We start from the raw sequence: 19,482 nt of genomic DNA, 5'->3' as shown, positions 1-19,482 counted from the left end.
CTCCCCCAGAGAAGAAAGGATTGAAAAGGGGGAAAGGGGCCACAGTGGTTGACAAAGGAAGTCAGAGATTGCATAGCATTAAAAAAAAAGAAGTATGACAGAGCTAAGGTGAGTGGGAGGACAGATGATTGGAAATTTTTAAGGAACAACAGAACTTAACTAAAAAGGCAATACGGGGAGAAAAAATGAGGTACGAACATAAGCTGGCCAGGATTATAAAGGAGGATAGCAAAAGCTTTTTTAGGTATGTGAAGAGAAAGAAGATAGTTAAGAACAATGTTGGGCCCTTGAAGAATGAATTGGGTGAAATTGTAATGGGAAACAGAGAAATGGCAGAAGAATTTAATGAGTACTTTAGATCTGTTTTCACTAAGGAAGACACAAGCAATCTCCCAGATGTATGGATGGGCCAAGGACATAGGGTAACAGAGGAAATGAAACAGATTGACATTAGGAAGGAAATGGTGATGAGAAGACTGATGGGACTAAAGGCTGACAAATCCCCAGGTCCAGATGGTCTGCACTCTAGGGTACTAAAGGAGGTGGCCCTGGAAATTGCGGAGGCATTGGTAATCATTTTCCAATGTTCCTTAGATTCAGGATCAGTTCCTGAGGATTGGAGAATGGCTAATGTTGTCCCACTTTTTAAGAAGGGAGGGAGGGAGAAAACAGAACTATAGACCTGTCAGCCTGACATCGGTGGTGGGAAAGATGCTAGAGTCCATTAGTAAGGATGAAATAGTGGCATATCTAGATAGCAGTGATAGGATTGGGCCGAGCCAGCATGGATTTACCAAGGGTAAATCATGCTTGACTAATCTGTTGGAGTTTTCCGAGGATGTAACCAGGAAGTTAGATGGGGGAGATCCAGTGGATGCAGTGTACCTCGATTTTCAGAAGGCATTTGATAAGGTCCCACATAGGAGATTGGTGGGTAAAATCAAAGTTCAGGGCATCGGGGGGAAGGCATTGACATGGATAGAAAACTGGTTGGCAGATAGAAAGCAAAGGGTAGCGGTGAATGGGTGTTTCTCGGAATGGCAGGTGGTGACTAGTGGGCTCGGTATTGGGACCACAGCTGTTTACGATTTACGTCAACGATTTAGATGAAGGCATTGAGAATAACATCAGCAAATTTGCTGATGTTACTAAGCTGGGTGGCAGTGTGACATGTGGATGAGGATGTTAGGAGAATTCAGGGTGACTTGGATAGGCTGGGTGAGTGGGCAGATACTTGGCAGATGGCATTTAATGTGAATAAGTGTGAGGTTATCCACTTTGGGAGTAAGAACAGGAAGGCAGATTATTATCTGAATGGTGTAGAGTTAGGTAAGGGAGAAATACAAAGAGATCTAGGAGTCCTTGTTCATCAGTCACTGAAGGTGAATGAGCAAGTGCAGCAGGCAGTGAAGAAGGCTAATGAAATGTTGGCCTTTATTACAAAGGGAATTGAGTACAAGAGCAAGGAAATCCTCTTGCATTTGTACAGAGCCCTGGTGAGACCACACCTGGAGTATTGTCTACAGTTTTGGTCTCCAGGGTTAAGGAAGGACATCCTGGCTGTAGAGGAAGTGCAGCGTAGATTCACGAGGTTAATTCCTGGGAGGTCTGAACTGTCTTACGCAGAAAGGTTAGAGAGACTGGGCTTGTACACGCTGGAATTAAGGAGATTCAGAGGGGATCTGATTGAAACATATAAGATTATTAAGGGATTGGACAAGATAAAGGTAGGAAATATGTTCCAGATGCTGGGAAAGTCCAGTACCAGAGGGCATGGTTTGAGAATAAGGGGTAGGTCATTTAGGACAGAGTTAAGGAAAAAGTTCTTCTCCCAGAGAGTCGTGGGGGGGTCTGGAATGCACTGCCTTGGAAGGTAGTGGAGGCCAATTCTCTGGATGCTTTCAAGAAGGAGCTAGATAGGTATCTTATGGATAGGGGAATCAAGGGATATGGGGACAAGGCAGGAACCGGGTATTGATAGTAGATGATCAGCCATGATCTCAAAATGGCGGTGCAGGCTCGAAGGGCTGAATGGTCTACTTCTGCACCTATTGTCTGTTCCATCTTGGTAGCCTCCAACCTGATGGCATAGACATTGGTTTATCTAACTTCCAGTAATTATTCTCCCTTCCCTTCCCTCTTCTTTCATCCCCTACTCTGGCTCCCCTCTCACCTCTCCCCTTCTTCTGACCAGCTTACTACCACCGCCATGTACCCCTCCCCATCCTTTTCTCCCATGGTTCATTCTCGTCTCCTATCAGATTCTTTCTTCTCCAATACTTTTCAACCTATCCCCTCCCAGCTTCTTACTTCATACCCCTCCTCCACCCACCTACCGACTTCCTCATCTGACTTAATCCATCATCTTCCAGCTTGTATCCTTTCCCTCACCTACCTCCTTATTCTGGCTTTCTTCACAGTCCTAATGAAGGATCTAGGCCTGAAACATCAACTGCTTATTGACTCCAGAGGGGACTGCCTACCCTGTGAGTTTTTCTAGCATTTTGTGGGTGTTGCTCTGGATTTCCAACATCTGCAGAATCTCTTCTGTTTCTGATTTCCTTTATAATAACCTACCACAATAGATTCAACCCTTCCCAAGAGCACAAATAAATTGCAAGGTTGTTACCCCAGTCCTGCTGAGTATCCATCCCAACTTCTCAACAACAGCTGGTCCCAATGTTGTAGGAACTTAAATCGCTGATTCTTGTACCCTCTTTCCAGTTACTCACCCAGATACAATATCTTCCAGTTACAGCACTTGTTGCACTGAGAGTAGTTCAAAGATTATCTTTTCCAAATCAAAATATACTTTTGAAAAATAGTCCTATTTTAAAATATTAACATAGAACATACTATAGAACAGCAAACGCCCTTTGGCTCACAATATTGTGCCAACCCTTTTAACTACTTCTAATCCTTCCCTCCTACATAGCCCATCATTTTTCTTTCAACCACCTAAGAGTCTCTGAAATGTCCCTAATTTATCTGCCTCCACCACCACCACCACCACTGGCAGGGTGTTCCCTGCACCCACCACTCTCTATGTAAGATGTTGTTGGATCTTCTGTTGACAGAATTTCTGCAGCTGTGACAGGAGACCCATGATGCTGGCACTATAGCGTCTTAGGATCACTGAGTAGTCTGCTTGCACACGTATCTATGGACTCCCCTAAAAATACCACTTCCTTGATCATTCTTTTCCTACACTGGGGAGCCAAGCCAGCCATGGTGCTTTGGCCTTGGCTTAATGCTTTTCACAGAGAGCCCTCTTCCCCTACAAACACTCCGAGCTGGTCAGGGTAAGATAACCGCATGTGTCTCAGTAGTGTAGTGGTTATGGCAACACTTCACAGCTGCCAACTGCAAGATAGGAGTTCAATTCCCACTGCTGTCTGCAAGGTGCTTTCACATTCTCCCCGTGACCTCGTGTGCTTTTCTCCACATGCTCTGGTTGTCTCCCAGAATCCAAACATAGAAAACCTACAGCACAATACAGGCCCTTTGGCCCACAAAGCTGTGCCGAACATGTCCCTACCTTAGAAATTACTAGGCTTACCCATACCCCTCTATTTTTCTAAGCTCCATGTACCTATCCAAAAGTCTCTTAAAGGACCCTATCGTATCCGCCTCCACCACCACTGCCAGCAGCCCATTCCATGCACTCACTACTCTCTGAGTAAAAAAACTTACTCCTGACATCTCCTCTGTATCTACTCCCCAGCACCTTAAACCTGTGTCCTCTTGTGGCAACCATTTCAGCCCTGGGAAAAAGCCTTTCACTATTGTTATGAGTGATGGACAGACCTGATGGTCAGGAGGGTCCAGAGTTAACCATTCCCAACCCCCCTCCTCAGAACTACTAACTATTGCTGTTGCTATGCTGCTCATGAGAGAGAGAGAGAGAGCTAACACCCAGGAGATAGCAGGAGTGGCCTGATTTGATGGACACGGTCATTCAGAGTTGATGGATAGCTGAGACCCCATGAGTGGGGATAAAAGACAGGTCTGGAGAGACACCCTTCAGACTCAACAGTGGACATTGACTGAGTGTTGGGAACCCACAGAAAGGTGGGGGCTTTGGAGACCGAACCAGCAGATCGGTCAGTAAAGCTCACAGTGTTACAGCAGGGCTGGTGGGGACTTGCGTGTGTGTCCACTCATGCCAGAGTGACGAGTCCACCACAGGAGACCGGTCTAGCTGAAGGACAGAGGGGTCATAACTGAATGGCCACAACGATACGATAGATTAAGAAAGCCACAAAAGGTTTGCCTGCCGCAGCTGTAACTGTTACCTCTCGCTCGCTCTCTCTCCAACGATTTCAATACAACCATAACTACTTCAGCATTTATGAACTGAACTCTATACTTTCCTATGACAATCCATTTACCCCTAGACATTGATAGAGCTTGTTTATTATTGATTATTATTATTCCTATACTTTTAGGTTTATTACTGCTAACTTGTTTTATATGTATATTTGCATTTTTGATACTGTGTTGTGTAGTTTACTAATAAACCACCTTTAGTTTGGTATCACCAGACTCCAACTGATTCTTCTTTCTCTGCTGGTCAGACACCCAGTTACGGGGTACGTAACACTATCCACACAATCAATGCCTCTCATCATCTTATGTACCTCTGTCAGGTCACCTCTCATCCTCCTTCACTCCAAGGAGAAAAGGCCGAGTTCACTCAACCTATTCTCATAAAGCATGGTCCCCAATCCAGGCAACATCCTTCTAAGTCTCCTCTGCATCCTTTCTATGGCTTCCACATTCCTTCCTGTAGTGAGGCGACCAGAACTGAGCACAGTACTCCAAGTGGGGTCTGACCAGGGTCCTATTTAGCTGCAACATTACCTCTCGGCTCCTAAACTCAATTGCACGATTAATGAAGGCCAATATACTGTATGCCTTCTTACCCACAGAGTCAACCTGCGCAGTTGCTTTGAGTGTCCTAAGAACTCAGATCCCAAGATCCCTCTGATCCTCCACACTGCCAAGAGTCTTACCATTAATACTATATTCTGCCATCATATTTGACCTATGGTGTATGGTGAGGGTTATTGAGCTGTGGGTATACTATGTTGGCACTGGAAGTGTGGCAACATTTGTGGGTTGCCTCCAGCCCAATCCTTGCTGATTTGATTTGATGCACATGACACATTTCGCCATCTTCTTCAATCCTGAAATACCTACCTATCTGTATTGTTTGTTGGCTACCTACTAGTCACCCAGTTGTTTCCTGCCTGCACTCTTCTAAGCTGCAAGGTGACAACACAGCCAAAGGCTTGGTCTCTCAGCTGGAACATAACTGACCTTTAAAACCAAGGCTTGAGCTCCTTCAGGTGATGACCCTTTCAGCACCTATGCTTGTCCAGGATATGAGAAGTATGGAATTCCCTTCTCATACAGTGTGCATGACTTTGAACCCCTCTCTAGGCCCCCAGTCAGTATCCTGTCATGGGATTGCATAGACTGACTCTAATACTCTTTAACAAAGTTGCCCCGTCTCTGAGATCCATCTTTCAGATATAAAATGCCAAAAGAGTCATAGAGTTGGAGAACACTACAGCACAGAAACAGGCCCTTCAGTCCATTTAGTCTGTGTCAAACTATTATTCTACCCAGTCCCATCGACCTGCCCCTGGACCATACCCCTCCCTATCCCTCCCATCCATGTAGTTAACAGAACAGTTCTTAAATGCTGAAATCGAACGCTCATCCACCTCTTCCGCTGGCAGCTCATTCCACACTCTCACCGCCCTCTGAGTGAAGAAGTTTCCCCTCATGTTCCCCTTAAACATTTCACCTTTCAGAAGTCAGGTCATTAGAGTCACTGTAAGTGGATTATTGTTAGCAATTTGGTTACAGCGTGATGTGACATGGAATGGTGGAATCATCAACCTGCAATTCTGCTGTGACAACACACACAAAAAGCTGGAGGAACTCAGCAGGTCAGGCAGCACCTTCGCAGGAAATAAACAGTTGACCTTTTGGGCCAAGACCCTTCATCAGGAGTGGAAGGAAAGGGGGCAGACGCCAGAATAAACAAGCAGGGAATGGGGCAGAGCAGAAGTTAGCAGGTAATAAGTGAGACCAGATGAGACGTGGAATGTTGGTGGGTGGAGGAAGGGGTTGAAAGAGAATGGTGCTAGAAGCTGGGAGATGGTAGGTGGAAGAGGCAAAGGGTTGAAGAAGAAGGGATCTGATAGGAGAAGAGTATGGATCATGGAATAAAGGGAAAGAGGTGGGTAACCAGGAGGTGATGGGCTTCTATAGGGGTGGAACAGGGGAAAAAGAAGGGGTGAGAGGGCCATCAGAATGAGGAAAAGCAAATGGGCAAGAAAAACAGAGGAGAGTTGGTTACCTGAAGTCAGAGAAATCCGTAATGATGGTGTCAAGTTAGAGGTACCAAGATGGAATGTGAGATGTTACTCCTTCAACCTATCTGGCCTTATCGTGGTAGTAGAGGAGGCCATGGACAGACCTGCTGGAGATGACAAAAGTTGTGGAGATTGATGTGCTGGAAACAGAGGCTCATGGGTTGGTAGGTAAAGACAAAGAGAACCCTATCCCCTATTCTGTCAGAGTGGGATGGAGTGCGGATAGATAAGTGGGAAATGGAAGAGATATGGCTGAGGGCAGCATTGATAGCAATGTAGGGAAACCCCCATTTCCTGAATAAAGGAGGATATCTCCATTCTCCTGGAGTGTTCTGAGAACAAGTAAGGTGGAGGTAGAGGAAATGAGAGAAGGGAATAGCATTCTCACAACTGACTGGATGGGAATTGTTTGCAGAAAGTGACTGTGTAGGTCTGTGGTCTTGTCAAATAAGTCGATACATAATCTATCTCCAGAGACAGGCATCAAGAATGGGGAAAGAGGTGTCAGAATTGGACCAAGTAAATTTGAGGACAGGGTGGAAACTGGAGTAAAGTTGATAAATTTGAAGAGCTTAACATGGGAGCAGGAAGCAGCACCAAAGCAGTTGTCAACGTTATGCAGAAAGAATTGGGAGTGTTCCCAGTATAGGTCTGGTACATGAACAGTTCCATAAAGCCAATGAAAAGGCAGGCATAACTGGGGACCATGCAAGTGCCCACGTGGTTTCTTTAGTTTTGTTATAATGTTCATGTTGCGTTTGAATAAAGTGCAAGGACTCAAAAGAGAAGTTGCTGAATATAAGAACCAATTCCACACGATCAAGGAGGCCCTTTGCCTCTTCCACATCACCTCCCAGCTTCCCACATTATTCCCTAGCATCACCTTTTTTCCAGTCCTCACCTGGTTTCATCAACTACCTGCCAGCTTGTGCTCCTCCTCCTCTCCCACATTTTTATTCTAGCTTCTGCCCCCTTCCTTTTTAGTCTTGATGAAGAGTCTTGGTGGAAAATGTTGACTGCTCATTTCCCTCCATAGATACTGCCCAACTTGCTGAGTTCCTCCAGTATTTTGTTTCAGATTTCCAGCATCTTGTGCTGTACTTGTATTAACAAATAGGATATAGGTCCCTATCCATCATATTCAGGAGATGCTTTATGCACATGCTTCATATAACCACTGTACGTAGTTACGTTGCAAACTAAATGTAAAGCTCTAGTCACAAGCTTTAGTTACACTTTTTTTTTAACAGAAGTAGTTCTTTTATCCAGTAGTTTTCATCTGTTGTGGTTTAACACAAACTTCAGTGTTTCCTTTGGAAAACCAAGATAAAGTATGTACACTGTTAACTTGGTGACGCCCATCTGCATGGATGGACTCAACCAGTATGAAGTCTAAAAGCCCGTGGGAAAAGCAGAAGTGATTTTTTTTTAATTGAGAAGTTGAATATCAGGTTCCTGAAGACTTGAAAGATGGAGATTTTTCAAATATTTGCTTGGTCTATTGCCTTGATTCCAGTACGAAACAATTTGGCAGTTAAATACTTGTGTTTAAAATTATATCCAAATTTTTTGGATAAGTGGAACAAACTCACATAACTTGCCCTAAAAAGTACATGTAGTGAACTGACGCAGCTACTTTTGACCAATATATATTTGGGGCGGGGGGGGGGGGGGGAAGATGTTTTTATTTTACATGCACTGATTTCACCCTCACAACAGACCATAAGACCAAATGAGATAAGGCCATTCGGTCCATCAATCCTGTTCTGCCATTCCATCATTACTGATTTATCATCCCTCTCAACTCCATTCTCCTGCCTTCTCCCTGTAACTTATGATGCCCTTACTGATCAACAACCCATTCATCTCTGCTTTAAATATACCCAAAACTTTCGGGTACTTGGTACAGTACAGCTACCCAGTAAACAACTGGTTGATTTGTTTTAGATATCATGGAGATCATGATATTGGGAGAACGTCCAGCTTTTCTGTAAGTACCCACATGGGATCTTTTACAGCCAAGGACTCAGGTTAATATTTGGTTCCAAAGTTGTCATCCTTTTCATATTAAAGTCTTGGTCAAGATCAGGCAAACTTTGTGGGACTTTGCAGATAAATGCTTTTACTGTGTGAGGCCTATCAAGTGCAAACAATTAATTTTTTGCCTGCACCAAAAAAGTATAAGGGAAAAAAATAACACATGGCTGTTATTTCATCTTCAAACCATTATTGAGCCTCTCAACAGGCTCTTGATATATGCTTTTATCACTGTGGATCTGTCGAGATATCCGTCCTAATGGTCTTTGGGATTTCAAATTCTGCAAATCAGAAACCATCCAGTCTGCGTCTGCCACCATTTCTGTACATATTATCCTGATGAGGCTTCACTATGATTCAGACAACTGATATCAAGCATCTTGTCAACAAGTTCTGCTGTGATTGCCAATTGCTGTTATCTCCTTCAAACACATCTTTAGATATAAACACTAAATATTCTGCAGATGCTGGAAATCCAGAGCAACAAGCACAAAATTCTAGAGGAGCTCAGCAGGTCGAGTAGCATCTATGGAGGGGAATATGGTGGCTGTCCATTGTGTCTAACGATGACAGGAAATCTGCATGGAAGAGTTTTTAAAGTGGAAAAGCCATTCCATTGGGGCAGTTCCATTGTCTCAACCTCAACGTTACAAACTGGGGTCTTCCTTGGTTGCGGGCTGCCTTTCTTTTCAGTCCTGATGAAGGGTTTCGGTCTGAAATGGTGACTGTTTATTTCCCTCCATGCGTTGCTAACATCTTTAAATATTGTTCTTATTCAGTCAGCTACACTACTAAAGGCCATTCCTGGAATTCCTAGTCCTGTACTCTCCAATCACCTCACAGCACATTTGGCATGCTTTCCCTTTCTCTTTGCAAACAGCTCCTTGGGAAATTTGCTTTCATCTCCCCATGACCCCCTCACACTCGTGCTTACCCCTCTTGCCCAGCACCCATTCGTAATCCTCTGCCCTGTAAAAGCACTGCTGAGTAAGGAGTGGTACGGTAGCGTAGCGGTTAACGTTAAGTTATTACAACATTAGAAACATGAGTTCAATTCCTGCCGCTGGTTCTAAAGAGTTTGTATGTTCTCCCCCACAACTCAGTCGGTGCTCTGGCTTCCTGCCACACTCTAAAGATGTATAAGTTAGTAGAGTAATTGGTCATGTGGGTGTAATTCTGCGGCACTGACTTGCTGGACCGGAAGAGCCTGTTACTTATGCTGTATCTTCAAATAAAATGAAATCTCTTTGTAAAACAGATCTATAGAAATGTATCCATTTGATATATATAATCCATAATCAGCACCATATGAATCAATTGCTAAACTTAACAACACATGGGAGCAATTTCCTGACTATGGCCTTGCTCTGTGTTTAGACAGGCAGTGGCTCCAGTAGGTCCCTTCTGACACTGACCACATCATGTGAATGTGTAGATAAGTGGGAAAGGTGATGTTCAAAATGATGAATGATAGAAAGGTGATGTTCAAAATATACAAAATGTGGGTTTAATTTCAACGTTTGAGAGATGTTTGCAGAAGTACATGGATGGGAGAGATATGGAGGGTGTCAACAACCCAGCATCAACTCTCAGACAGGGTATTCCATGTACTTGCTGCTCTTTGGGTGAGATGCCCCTCATATCCCCTCTAGAACTCTTCCCATTTACTGTAAATCCATGCCCTCAAGTGTTATCTACCATTATTTGTATATGGGGAAGAGTTTCTTGCAGTCTACCCTATCTATACTCTTGTAATTTTATATACTCCAGTCATGACCCCCTTAACATCCTGTGTCCATGGAGAGCACACCTTCTTCTCCAGTCTCTCCTTATATAATCGAACTGCTCCATTGCAGGCAATATGCTAGTGAATCTCCTCTGCACCCCTTCCAGCACTATTACATCCTTATTCTTTGGTGACCAAAGTCCAAAATCAAAGTAAATTTATTATCAAAATTTCACTATATGCTACCTTCAGATACATTTTCTTGAAGGGATTTACAGGAAAACAAAAAGATACAACAGTACTTTTGAAAAACTATCCCCAATTTAGAACTATCTTATCTTAATAAAAACCATCTCCAAATTAATCCATCATCCATACTCCCTCCACCCAAACTAGCTACATTCTCCAAGGTAAGATTTGGTAAAGCTTTTTCCTTGCAGGTTTATTTACATACTGAATTCAAAAACTGCCCCCAGATGAACAACAAAAATTCTGCCCTTCCAGGCTTTTCCCAATCCCAGTTAATACTGGGGAAATTAAGGTAGCTGGTCAGTGTTTATCCCAGAGTGGAAATATCTGGCCTAACCTCAAGTTTTCACACAAGCAAGCAAAGATGGCACTGACGAGACCCTGGCAATGCTTTGCTGGCAGCAAGCAAAACTACTCACAATTCTACTTCCTTGGGACCACGATCACTGCAATCTGAAGCCTGTAGCTTTGGGGCCAGTCTGAACTGAAGTGGTGGGGCCCAGGCCTTACAGCGGATTATGATCTGAGGTTTAATCAATTTAAGCATGGAGCCAGTTTGAAAAGATTAAGGAGACAAGGCTGAGGGCAGAGGACAAAAAAGGACTCTGAGAGGCTTTACTCACTTTAGGGAACTGCCTCTGCAGCCATTGGGACTCACTTCAATGCTGAACCTGGCTCCATGCCTGTGGCCTATAGCCATCAGATTTTTGGGTCAGCTGCCATGCTGAACTGGCTATGTGGCTATGGACTTACTTTCGGAGACTCTTCTGCTCTTGTTCTCATTTGTTTGTTTCCTATTTTTTATTGTTTGCATGATTTGATCTTTTTTTTGCAAATTGGATATATGACTGTGCTGTTGGGTTTTTCATGAATTCTATCATGTTTCTTTGTTTTGTAGCTGTCTGCAAGAAGATGAATCACGAAGTTGTATATGGTCTACATACTTTGATAATAAATGTATTTTGAACTTGCTTTTCAGCTACATTGAAGACCTTTTTAATCAGTTTCAAACTTCGTTGTTGGAAGCGAGGTTTCTCTCTTTGGAGCGAAAGAGAATGGGAGGTGGTGTGGTACAAATGTACATGATGACAAGAAGCACAGATCAAGTGGACAGCCAGAGACTTTTTCCCAGGGCGGAAATATGAGGAGGCATATTTTTAAGGTGAATAGAGGAAAGTATAGGGGAGATGTCAGAGGTGAATTTTTTGGTGTTTTTTTTTTACACAGAAAGTGATGGGTGTGTGAAACACTCTACTAGGGGTTGTCGTAGAGGCAGATATTTTAGGGACATTTAAGGAACTCTTAGATGGGCACATGGATGATAGAAAAAAGTAGGGCTATGTAGGAGGGAAGGGATCTTAGAGTATATTAAAATGCCAGCACAACATCACAGGTTGAAGGGCCTGTACTGTGCTGTAATGTTTAATATTCTATGTTTAACTCCCAAAAGAACAGTCAACTTCGTTACCAGCTGTTTTTGCTGACATTTAAACTCAACAGTTCTCTTCTTCTGGTGTAACACACACAAACTTCTAGAGGAATTCAGCAAGTCAGGCAGTAAATAGGAGAGGGAAACACAGTCGATGTTTTGGGCCATGACCCATCATCAGGACTTCTTTTTGCTACTTTCTCTCCATCTTCCTTAACTATTACTGTCAAAAAATGTTCACTATTCCAGCAGGCACCTACTCATTTTTAAGCTTTACTTAAAGCCTCGGTCATGGTCATGCCAGACTGTTTCCCTACTGGCAGTTGATATTTATTAATGTAAAAACAGAACAGTACACCAGTGAACTACATACCAGTCATCTTAATTAATGAAGATGATACATTGCTCAAAGATGTAATAGAAAACCATCCAAAAATCAAAATTGTGATGTACACACTCAGTGGCCACTTTATTAGGCATACCTGCTCATTAAATGTAAATATCTAATCAGCAACTCAATGCATGAAAGCATGCAAACACAGACAAGCTATTCAGTTGTTGTTCGGACCAAACAGCGGAACAGGCAAGAAATGTGATCTAAATGACTTTGACTGTGAAATAATTATTGGTGCCAGACAGGGTGGTTTGCATATCTCAGAAACTGCTGATCTCCTGGGATTTCACGCACAACAATCTCTACAGTGGGGGTTCCCAACCTGGGGACTATGGACCCCTTGGTTAATGATAAGGAGCCATGGCATAAATGAGGTTGGGAAACCCTGCTCTAGAGTTTACAGAGAATGGTGCAAGAAACAAAAAAACATCTAGTGAGCCTTGTTTATGAGGGAGGTCAGAGGAGAACAGCCAGACTGGTTCAAGCTGACAGGAACACAAATAACTATGCATAATAACAGTGGTGTGCAGAAAAGCATTTCTGAACTCCCAACATGTCAAACCTTGAAGTGGATGGGCTACAGCAGCAGAAGACCATGAACGTACACTCAGTGGCTACATTATTAGGTATAGGAGGTACCTAATAAAGTAGCCACTGGGTATTAGCACTTTATTCCGTTCTAGATGAAAAGAATGCAACTTAAATTTATACTGATCATTGGCGCGACCAACTTCTGGATTACTTCATTCTATCCTAGCCTTATAATTACATGAAAATTCCAGAGAAAATACATGAAGGATTTAGATGATTGATTCTATAACTAAAAGGAAATACCTACCATGAAAGATTGAATAGCATTATGATTCTTTTCCTAAAAAGTTGAAAGGTGATCCGTTAAAACATCTTAAACATTGACAATAGATTTGACAGGGTAGATATGAAGACCATCTACTAGTGGTCACACAAATAAATGCAATATAGAATTTAGGAAGAACTTTGGTGTGAAAGGGGGTGTTGAAGGCGAAATGAATAGCAGAACATTATTAGGTGAACTGAGGAAACTGGTATGAAGCATTAAAAACTACTAAAAAAAAATATAAAATTTTATACAAGTTTTAAAGTAGCAATGTTTTAAGCAACACATACCTTGAATCTTTCTGCTTTACATAGATGAACAAGATACCGATACACAAGGCCGGGATACTGTACTAAAAGGTGCTCCTTCATAGCCTGAATAATCATAATGAACACATCAGCTTCCAGTTTATTGCTCATCATGGATGGCAGATCTTCAGGTTCTACATTCCTTAGCAGTTCTGCGCATCCAGCAAGATCTACCTTAGCTTGCACCACATTCAGGGCTTGGCCAAATTCATATGCATTTGTAGGCTTGAAATGAATATTTTTTTCTGAAGGTAAATGGGAACTTCCACAACTCTCTTGTCCATTTGATGGACGTTCAGTTACCATGGGATCCACTTGTCCAACATTGAGACTGCGTACACTTTCATGATCAGCAGAGGTTTTGCCTTCATTCTCCTCTTCATCACTGTCAGCAACCTTAAAGAGATTAAGATGTGAATAACTCGGCAGCAACATTACACATCAATGCCAAACAAAGAGAAAAGCTGTAAACAATAATTTTGTAATTTTTTTTTGAAGCTAGGATATTGGATTTGAGGGCAGTCAGAATCAGAATAAGGTTTTCAGAAGGCATTTGATAAGGTCCCACATAGGAGATTGGTGGGTAAAATCAAAGCTCAGGGCATTGGGGGGAAGACATTGACATGGATAGAAAACTGGTTGACAGATAGAAAGCAAAGGGTAGCGGTGAATGGGTGTTTCTCGGAATGGCAGGTGGCAACTAGTGGGGTGCCACAGGGCTCGGTATTGGGACCACAGCTGTTTACAATTTATGTCAACGATTTGGATGAAGGCATTGAAAATAACATCAGCAAATTTGCTGATGATACTAAGCTGGGTGGCAGGGTGACATGTGGATGAGGATGTTAGGAGAATTCAGGGTGACTTGGATAGGCTGGGTGAGTGGGCAGATACTTGGCAGATGGCGTTTAATGTGAATAAGTGTGAGGTTATCCACTTTGGGAGTAAGAACAGGAAGGCAGATTATTATCTGAACGGTGTAGAGTTAGGTAAGGAAGAAATACAAAGAGATCTAGGAGTCCTTGTTCATCAGTCACTGAAGGTGAATGAGCAAGTGCAGCAGGCAGTGAAGAAGGCTAATGGAATGTTGGCCTTTATTACAAAGGGAATTGAGTACAAGAGCAAGGAAATGCTCTTGCATTTGTACAGAGCCCTGGTGAGACCACACCTGGAGTATTATGTACAGTTTTGGTCTCCAGGGTTAAGGAAGGACATCCTGGCTGTAGAGGAAGTGCAGCGTAGATTCATCAGGTTAATTCCTGGGATGTCTGAACTGTCTTACGCAGAGAGGTTAGAGAGACTGGGCTTGTACACGCTGGAATTAAGGAGATTGAGAAGGGATCTGATGGAAACATATAAGATTATTAAGGGTTTGGACAAGATAGAGGCAGGAAATATGTTCCAGATGCTGGGAGAGTCCAGTACCAGAGGGCATGGTTTGAGAATAAGGGGTAGGTCATTTAGGACAGAGTTAAGGAAAAAGTTCTTCTCCCAGAGAGTCGTGGGGGGGTCTGGAATGCACTGCCTTGGAAGGTAGTGGAGGCCAATTCTCTGGATGCTTTCAAGAAGGAGCTAGATAGGTATCTTATGGATAGGGGAATCAAGGGATATGGGGACAAGGCAGGAACCAGGTATTGATAGTAGTTGATCAGCCATGATCTCAAAATGGTGGTGCAGGCTCAAAGGGCCGAATGCTCTACTTCTGCACCCATTGTCTATTGTCTATTGTTTGCTATCACTGTCCTGAAATGTGTTAATTTGTTAATGATTCTGGTTAATTGGGGCAGCCATTTATTTGGGACAACTCTTAAAGAACAAAAACTAAGTGAGAAAATTGCCGGGATTGCCTTTGTTTATTTGAGACACTATGCTACTTAATTGGGGCAGGAAACTGTTGCTGAACAGGTTCTAACTAGCGTCAGTCACATGGCCATTAGACGCCATGCTTAGAGCGAACATTTATTAAATAGCTTCAGTTGCATGTGTTTGTGTTCTCGAAGCAGTGCTTTTGTCACTGATAGCTGGCGAGAAAAAAGCAAGACAATTCAGACTTTGCTCACTGCGGTTTCAAGATTTCAAGCTTGAGAATGCCATAAACAGTGAATGAAAATGGAATGATTTCAGCAATCAACAATCATCTTGAATGTTACAATGAAAATAAAGATTTGGGGGATGCAGTCGTTGAAAGCATTGTCTGAAGCCAATCCATTATCTGCATAAGGTGTAAAGTATATGTTAGAAATAAATTAAATCAGCATTGCAAAAGGAGAGCAAAACTAGTGAGAACCATTTTGAAATCTGATGGCAGAGAGAAAGAATCAGTTCCTTAAAATGTGAGTATGTGTCTTTGGGCTCCTGTACTTCCTTTCTGATGAGGCATTGCAGAAATACAGAAAATTAAGCTTAATTTTAGCTTAAGCTAAAAATGGGCAGCCCATTAAAAATTCGGGCTCCCTATCACTCTTGCCCCATGATACCAGCACTGTTTTACTGGAAGCAATAAAACATAAATGAGAAGCTTCTAATATTTCTGCTGGCACAGGTTTCTCGACGAAAGAAATACGATCCCATACTGATTCGAGATACATGCCAACAACATATGATTGTTTTCTACTGGGTAAGCACCAAAGGATTTTGGATAGGTGAATGCTTATATTGTAGCGTACAGGCAAACAGTGAGATTTTAATACTGTCATAAGTGGACTTCTCCTAGAAAGATGCTGGCTGATAACATGAGCATCTTCAGCATTTTATTTTTATTTCAATTTTCCAGCAATTGTAAGTTTTGTTTTGCATGTTGCAACTTATCCAGAGCTTATTTATGAAAGAGTTAACATACGAGGAGTGTTTGATAGCTCTGGGCCTGTACACACTGGAGTTTAGAATAGGGGTGGATCTCATTGAAATCTACTGAATTCTGAAAGACCTAGATAGAGTGGATATTCAGAGGTTGTTCCCAATAGTGGAGGAGTCTAGTACCAGAGGGCATAACCTCAAAATAGAAGTGTGTCCGTGTAGAACAGAAATGAAGAAGAATTTCTTTATCCAGAGGGTGGTGAATCTGTGGAATTCATTGCCACAGATGGTCGTGGAAGCCAACTCATTGGGTATATTTAAAGTGGAGGTTGATGGGTTCTTGATTAGTAAGGGCATCATAGGTTATGGGGAGAATGCAGGAGAAAGGGATGAGAGGTATAATAAATCAGCTATAATGGAATGTCAGAGCAGACTCGATGGTCCAAATGACGTGGTCTAATAGTGCATAGTTCTTCAAATTTAAGATGTTAATAGGGAAATAATTTGATGGTCTGGGTAATACACTGAACCACAAAAATGAATCAGGAAGGTCTGTGTTAAATTGGAACAGTTTTAGTCAAGTTACGATAAGTTGAACATTGTTGAAGTTTAGTACCCTGCCATTTCTCAGAAGCCAGACTCACGGTATAAGAATGTTTATTTGGCTGAGATTCCATAGACTTCCAAAAGCAGAAATGCATCCACTTTCAGGAAAGGCAGCAAAAAAAAACCCAGGAGCACTCAACTTGGATTACATCAAATGAGAATATGATTCGTCACTTTGACTAAAGTTAGATGCCTGGCAAGGTATGATAACTTCAATCGTCTTAAAATAGGTCTATTCTTGAAAATTGGAGTTCATCTTGAGTGGGAAATATTCAGCTAAACAAAGTGACATGCAGCAAATCATCCAAAGAAAATTGTGAACTACTTCTTCCTTTTACTTAATTAAAGCTAAGTATAAACACTGATAAAATAGTGCACTTTAAGTTAATTTTATTTGGTAAAAGTTAGGATTTTGTGCCTCTTGTATAGTTTTGATCTTTCTTCCTGATTGTTATGCTTCTTTATCCTAAACACTGGGCCTAACTTTGTTTATCAGACTAACACATGGCATTCATTTGCAGTTTTAAAAGATTGGTGGTTGAAATTGAATTTAGTACTTCAAGTAAACAACTTTTGAGAGTGAATGTTTAAAAAAAAGATTTTAAGCACTGTCTAAGTATTCATTGTTAAATAACATTGTGTTCACTTGCAGGACATCATTCAGTCCAGTTGAGAGCTATTGGAGAGGTTAGGAAAAAAAGCATGGATGGTTAATTTTTAAATTCCCAATTATATTATTATTTTGAATCTGATATGAAGAAAGGCACCACATTGGGGGTCTATAGTTTAAGTCAGCTCAATCTGTACTTTGAACCTTTGTGCCAGGTACTTGTGATCACAGTCAATCAATTCCTTTAAACTCGATCTGTAACAGAAATTGTCATCCTCTCTCCTGACTCCAATCAGCTTGATTAACACTTCCATTATGCAGAGAGCTGTCAGCCTCTTTGCCTTATTTCACAATTCTGAACCCTTTTATGCTATCTAGAATGGATCTTCTTAGTTATCAACCTGGCAAGCTTATTTCTGAAGCAGTAATGCACCTCAGCCCTTCTTCGTCCACCCAATTCATGGATCCAGGATCAACTTTATTTACCATACACATTTACATAGCATTAGTAATTTGCTAATGTTGAAAACAAAAACCAATCTTCAACAATTATAAATAGTAAAGAATTATATAAAAATAAAGTAAAAATAAAGTTAAAGCATTAATAAGAAATACAGAATAAAATAGCGCTACTTTGTCAGAGGAATTCCAGCAATACAGCTACAACCATTATAAAATGTGCATAAACTGCCTGATTCTTCAATACTGAAAACTGAAAAGTTTGGATCTTGTTAACTGGGATCAGGCACCCTAATTGACAGACTTTTTACGTTCCTATTTTAACTTTACAATTTTCTTCAATTCATTGAGATTATAAAATTGTAATTACACTACAACTTACAGACCATGTTTAATTTTTATTTACAGGACATTGTTGCTAAATGCTCACTAGAAGATAATGGTCAACTGCACTTTAGACTGCTACATCCTACTGCCAATGACACTCAAAGCGTTGAATTTGTCAGGAGTTTAATAATCAAGAACTTATCAACGCCCACTTTAAATATACTAGAACAGGAAACTGCACCCACACCTTCGGAGTTTGTCCTTATTGGTGGTACAAATCACGGGCTTGGGAAGTTGTGTTATCATACCCAAAGTGGGTATGTTAAGGGCATTCTGTAGGTGGTGTACCTTGAGGCCACTGCATGGAGGGAGGGAATAGATAGAGTGGTAGCTTTATCTCACAGTCTGAGACAGCCCACAAGTGTTGTCATGCTTCCGGTGCCAACATAACATGCTCACTAACCCCAACCCATACATCTTCGGACTGTGAGATGAAACCGGAGCACCTGGATGAAACTCACATGGTCACAGGGGGAATGTACAAACTCCTTACAGAATTGAATCCTGGTCACTAGCACTGAAATATGTCCCAGATGCTGGGAGAGTCCAGTACCAGAGGGCATGGTTTGAGAATAAGGGGTAGGTCATTTAGGACAGAGTTAAGGAGGCCAATTCTCTGGATGCTTTCAAGAAGGAGCTAGATAGTTATCTTATGGATGGGGGAATCAAGGGATATGGGGACAAGGCAGGAACTGGGTATTGATAGTAGATGATCAGCCATGATCTCAAAATGGCGGTGCAGGCTCGAAGGGCTGAATGGTCTACTTCTGCACCTATTGTCTATTGTCTAATTGGTGCTAATTGCTACAATACCATGCCAAAGTTATAAGGTGGTTTAGAATAAAACACATACCTCCTGTATCTGGATATTTTTTCTCTGCTTTTCTTGACTGCTGGTCTTGGAGAAGGCTCCACTTCCTAATTTTTCCAGAATTTCAGACACCTCCAGCAATAATTTCTGTGCCTCAGTAACATTTGAGTCAAGCTCCAGTAATTTATTGAGATCTTTGATACTGGCGGTGTAGTTCTGAAGAAAAGAAAATCTTTTTACACAACAGAAATTGTAGAGAGCATGGTTGCATATTAAACAGAAATTTTGCTTTGGGCTTGCCACAGGAATCTTAATTTTGGGCAGAAATAGCTAATAACAGGGGGTATAATTTTAAGGAGGAAAGTATTGGATGAATGTCAGAGGTAAGTTTTTTTACATGAAGAATGGTGGGTGCATGATGCACC

The 19,482-nt window shown here is 41.8% G+C and overlaps 1 protein-coding gene across 7 annotated transcripts in view; it reads right to left on the bottom strand.

The window, feature by feature from the left end:
• LOC132395291 (sperm-associated antigen 1-like) overlaps positions 1 to 19,482 on the bottom strand; it is a 151,397-nt gene that overhangs the window by 6,100 nt on the left and 125,815 nt on the right. For all 7 annotated transcript variants that reach the window (XM_059971684.1, XM_059971703.1, XM_059971721.1 and 4 more), the window contains 2 exons: positions 19,100 to 19,273; positions 13,371 to 13,784 (listed from right to left, as the gene is read on the bottom strand). In XM_059971684.1, coding sequence (XP_059827667.1) covers positions 13,371 to 13,784; positions 19,100 to 19,273 — 588 coding nt within the window. The remainder of the gene's footprint in view (positions 1 to 13,370; positions 13,785 to 19,099; positions 19,274 to 19,482) is intronic.

Source organism: Hypanus sabinus, chromosome 1, assembly GCF_030144855.1.
Source record: "Hypanus sabinus isolate sHypSab1 chromosome 1, sHypSab1.hap1, whole genome shotgun sequence".
In the NCBI taxonomy this organism is placed as follows: domain Eukaryota; kingdom Metazoa; phylum Chordata; class Chondrichthyes; order Myliobatiformes; family Dasyatidae; genus Hypanus; species Hypanus sabinus.
The sequence above is the reverse complement of the archived record's forward strand: the minus strand, read 5'-3'. Positions and strand labels throughout refer to the sequence as shown.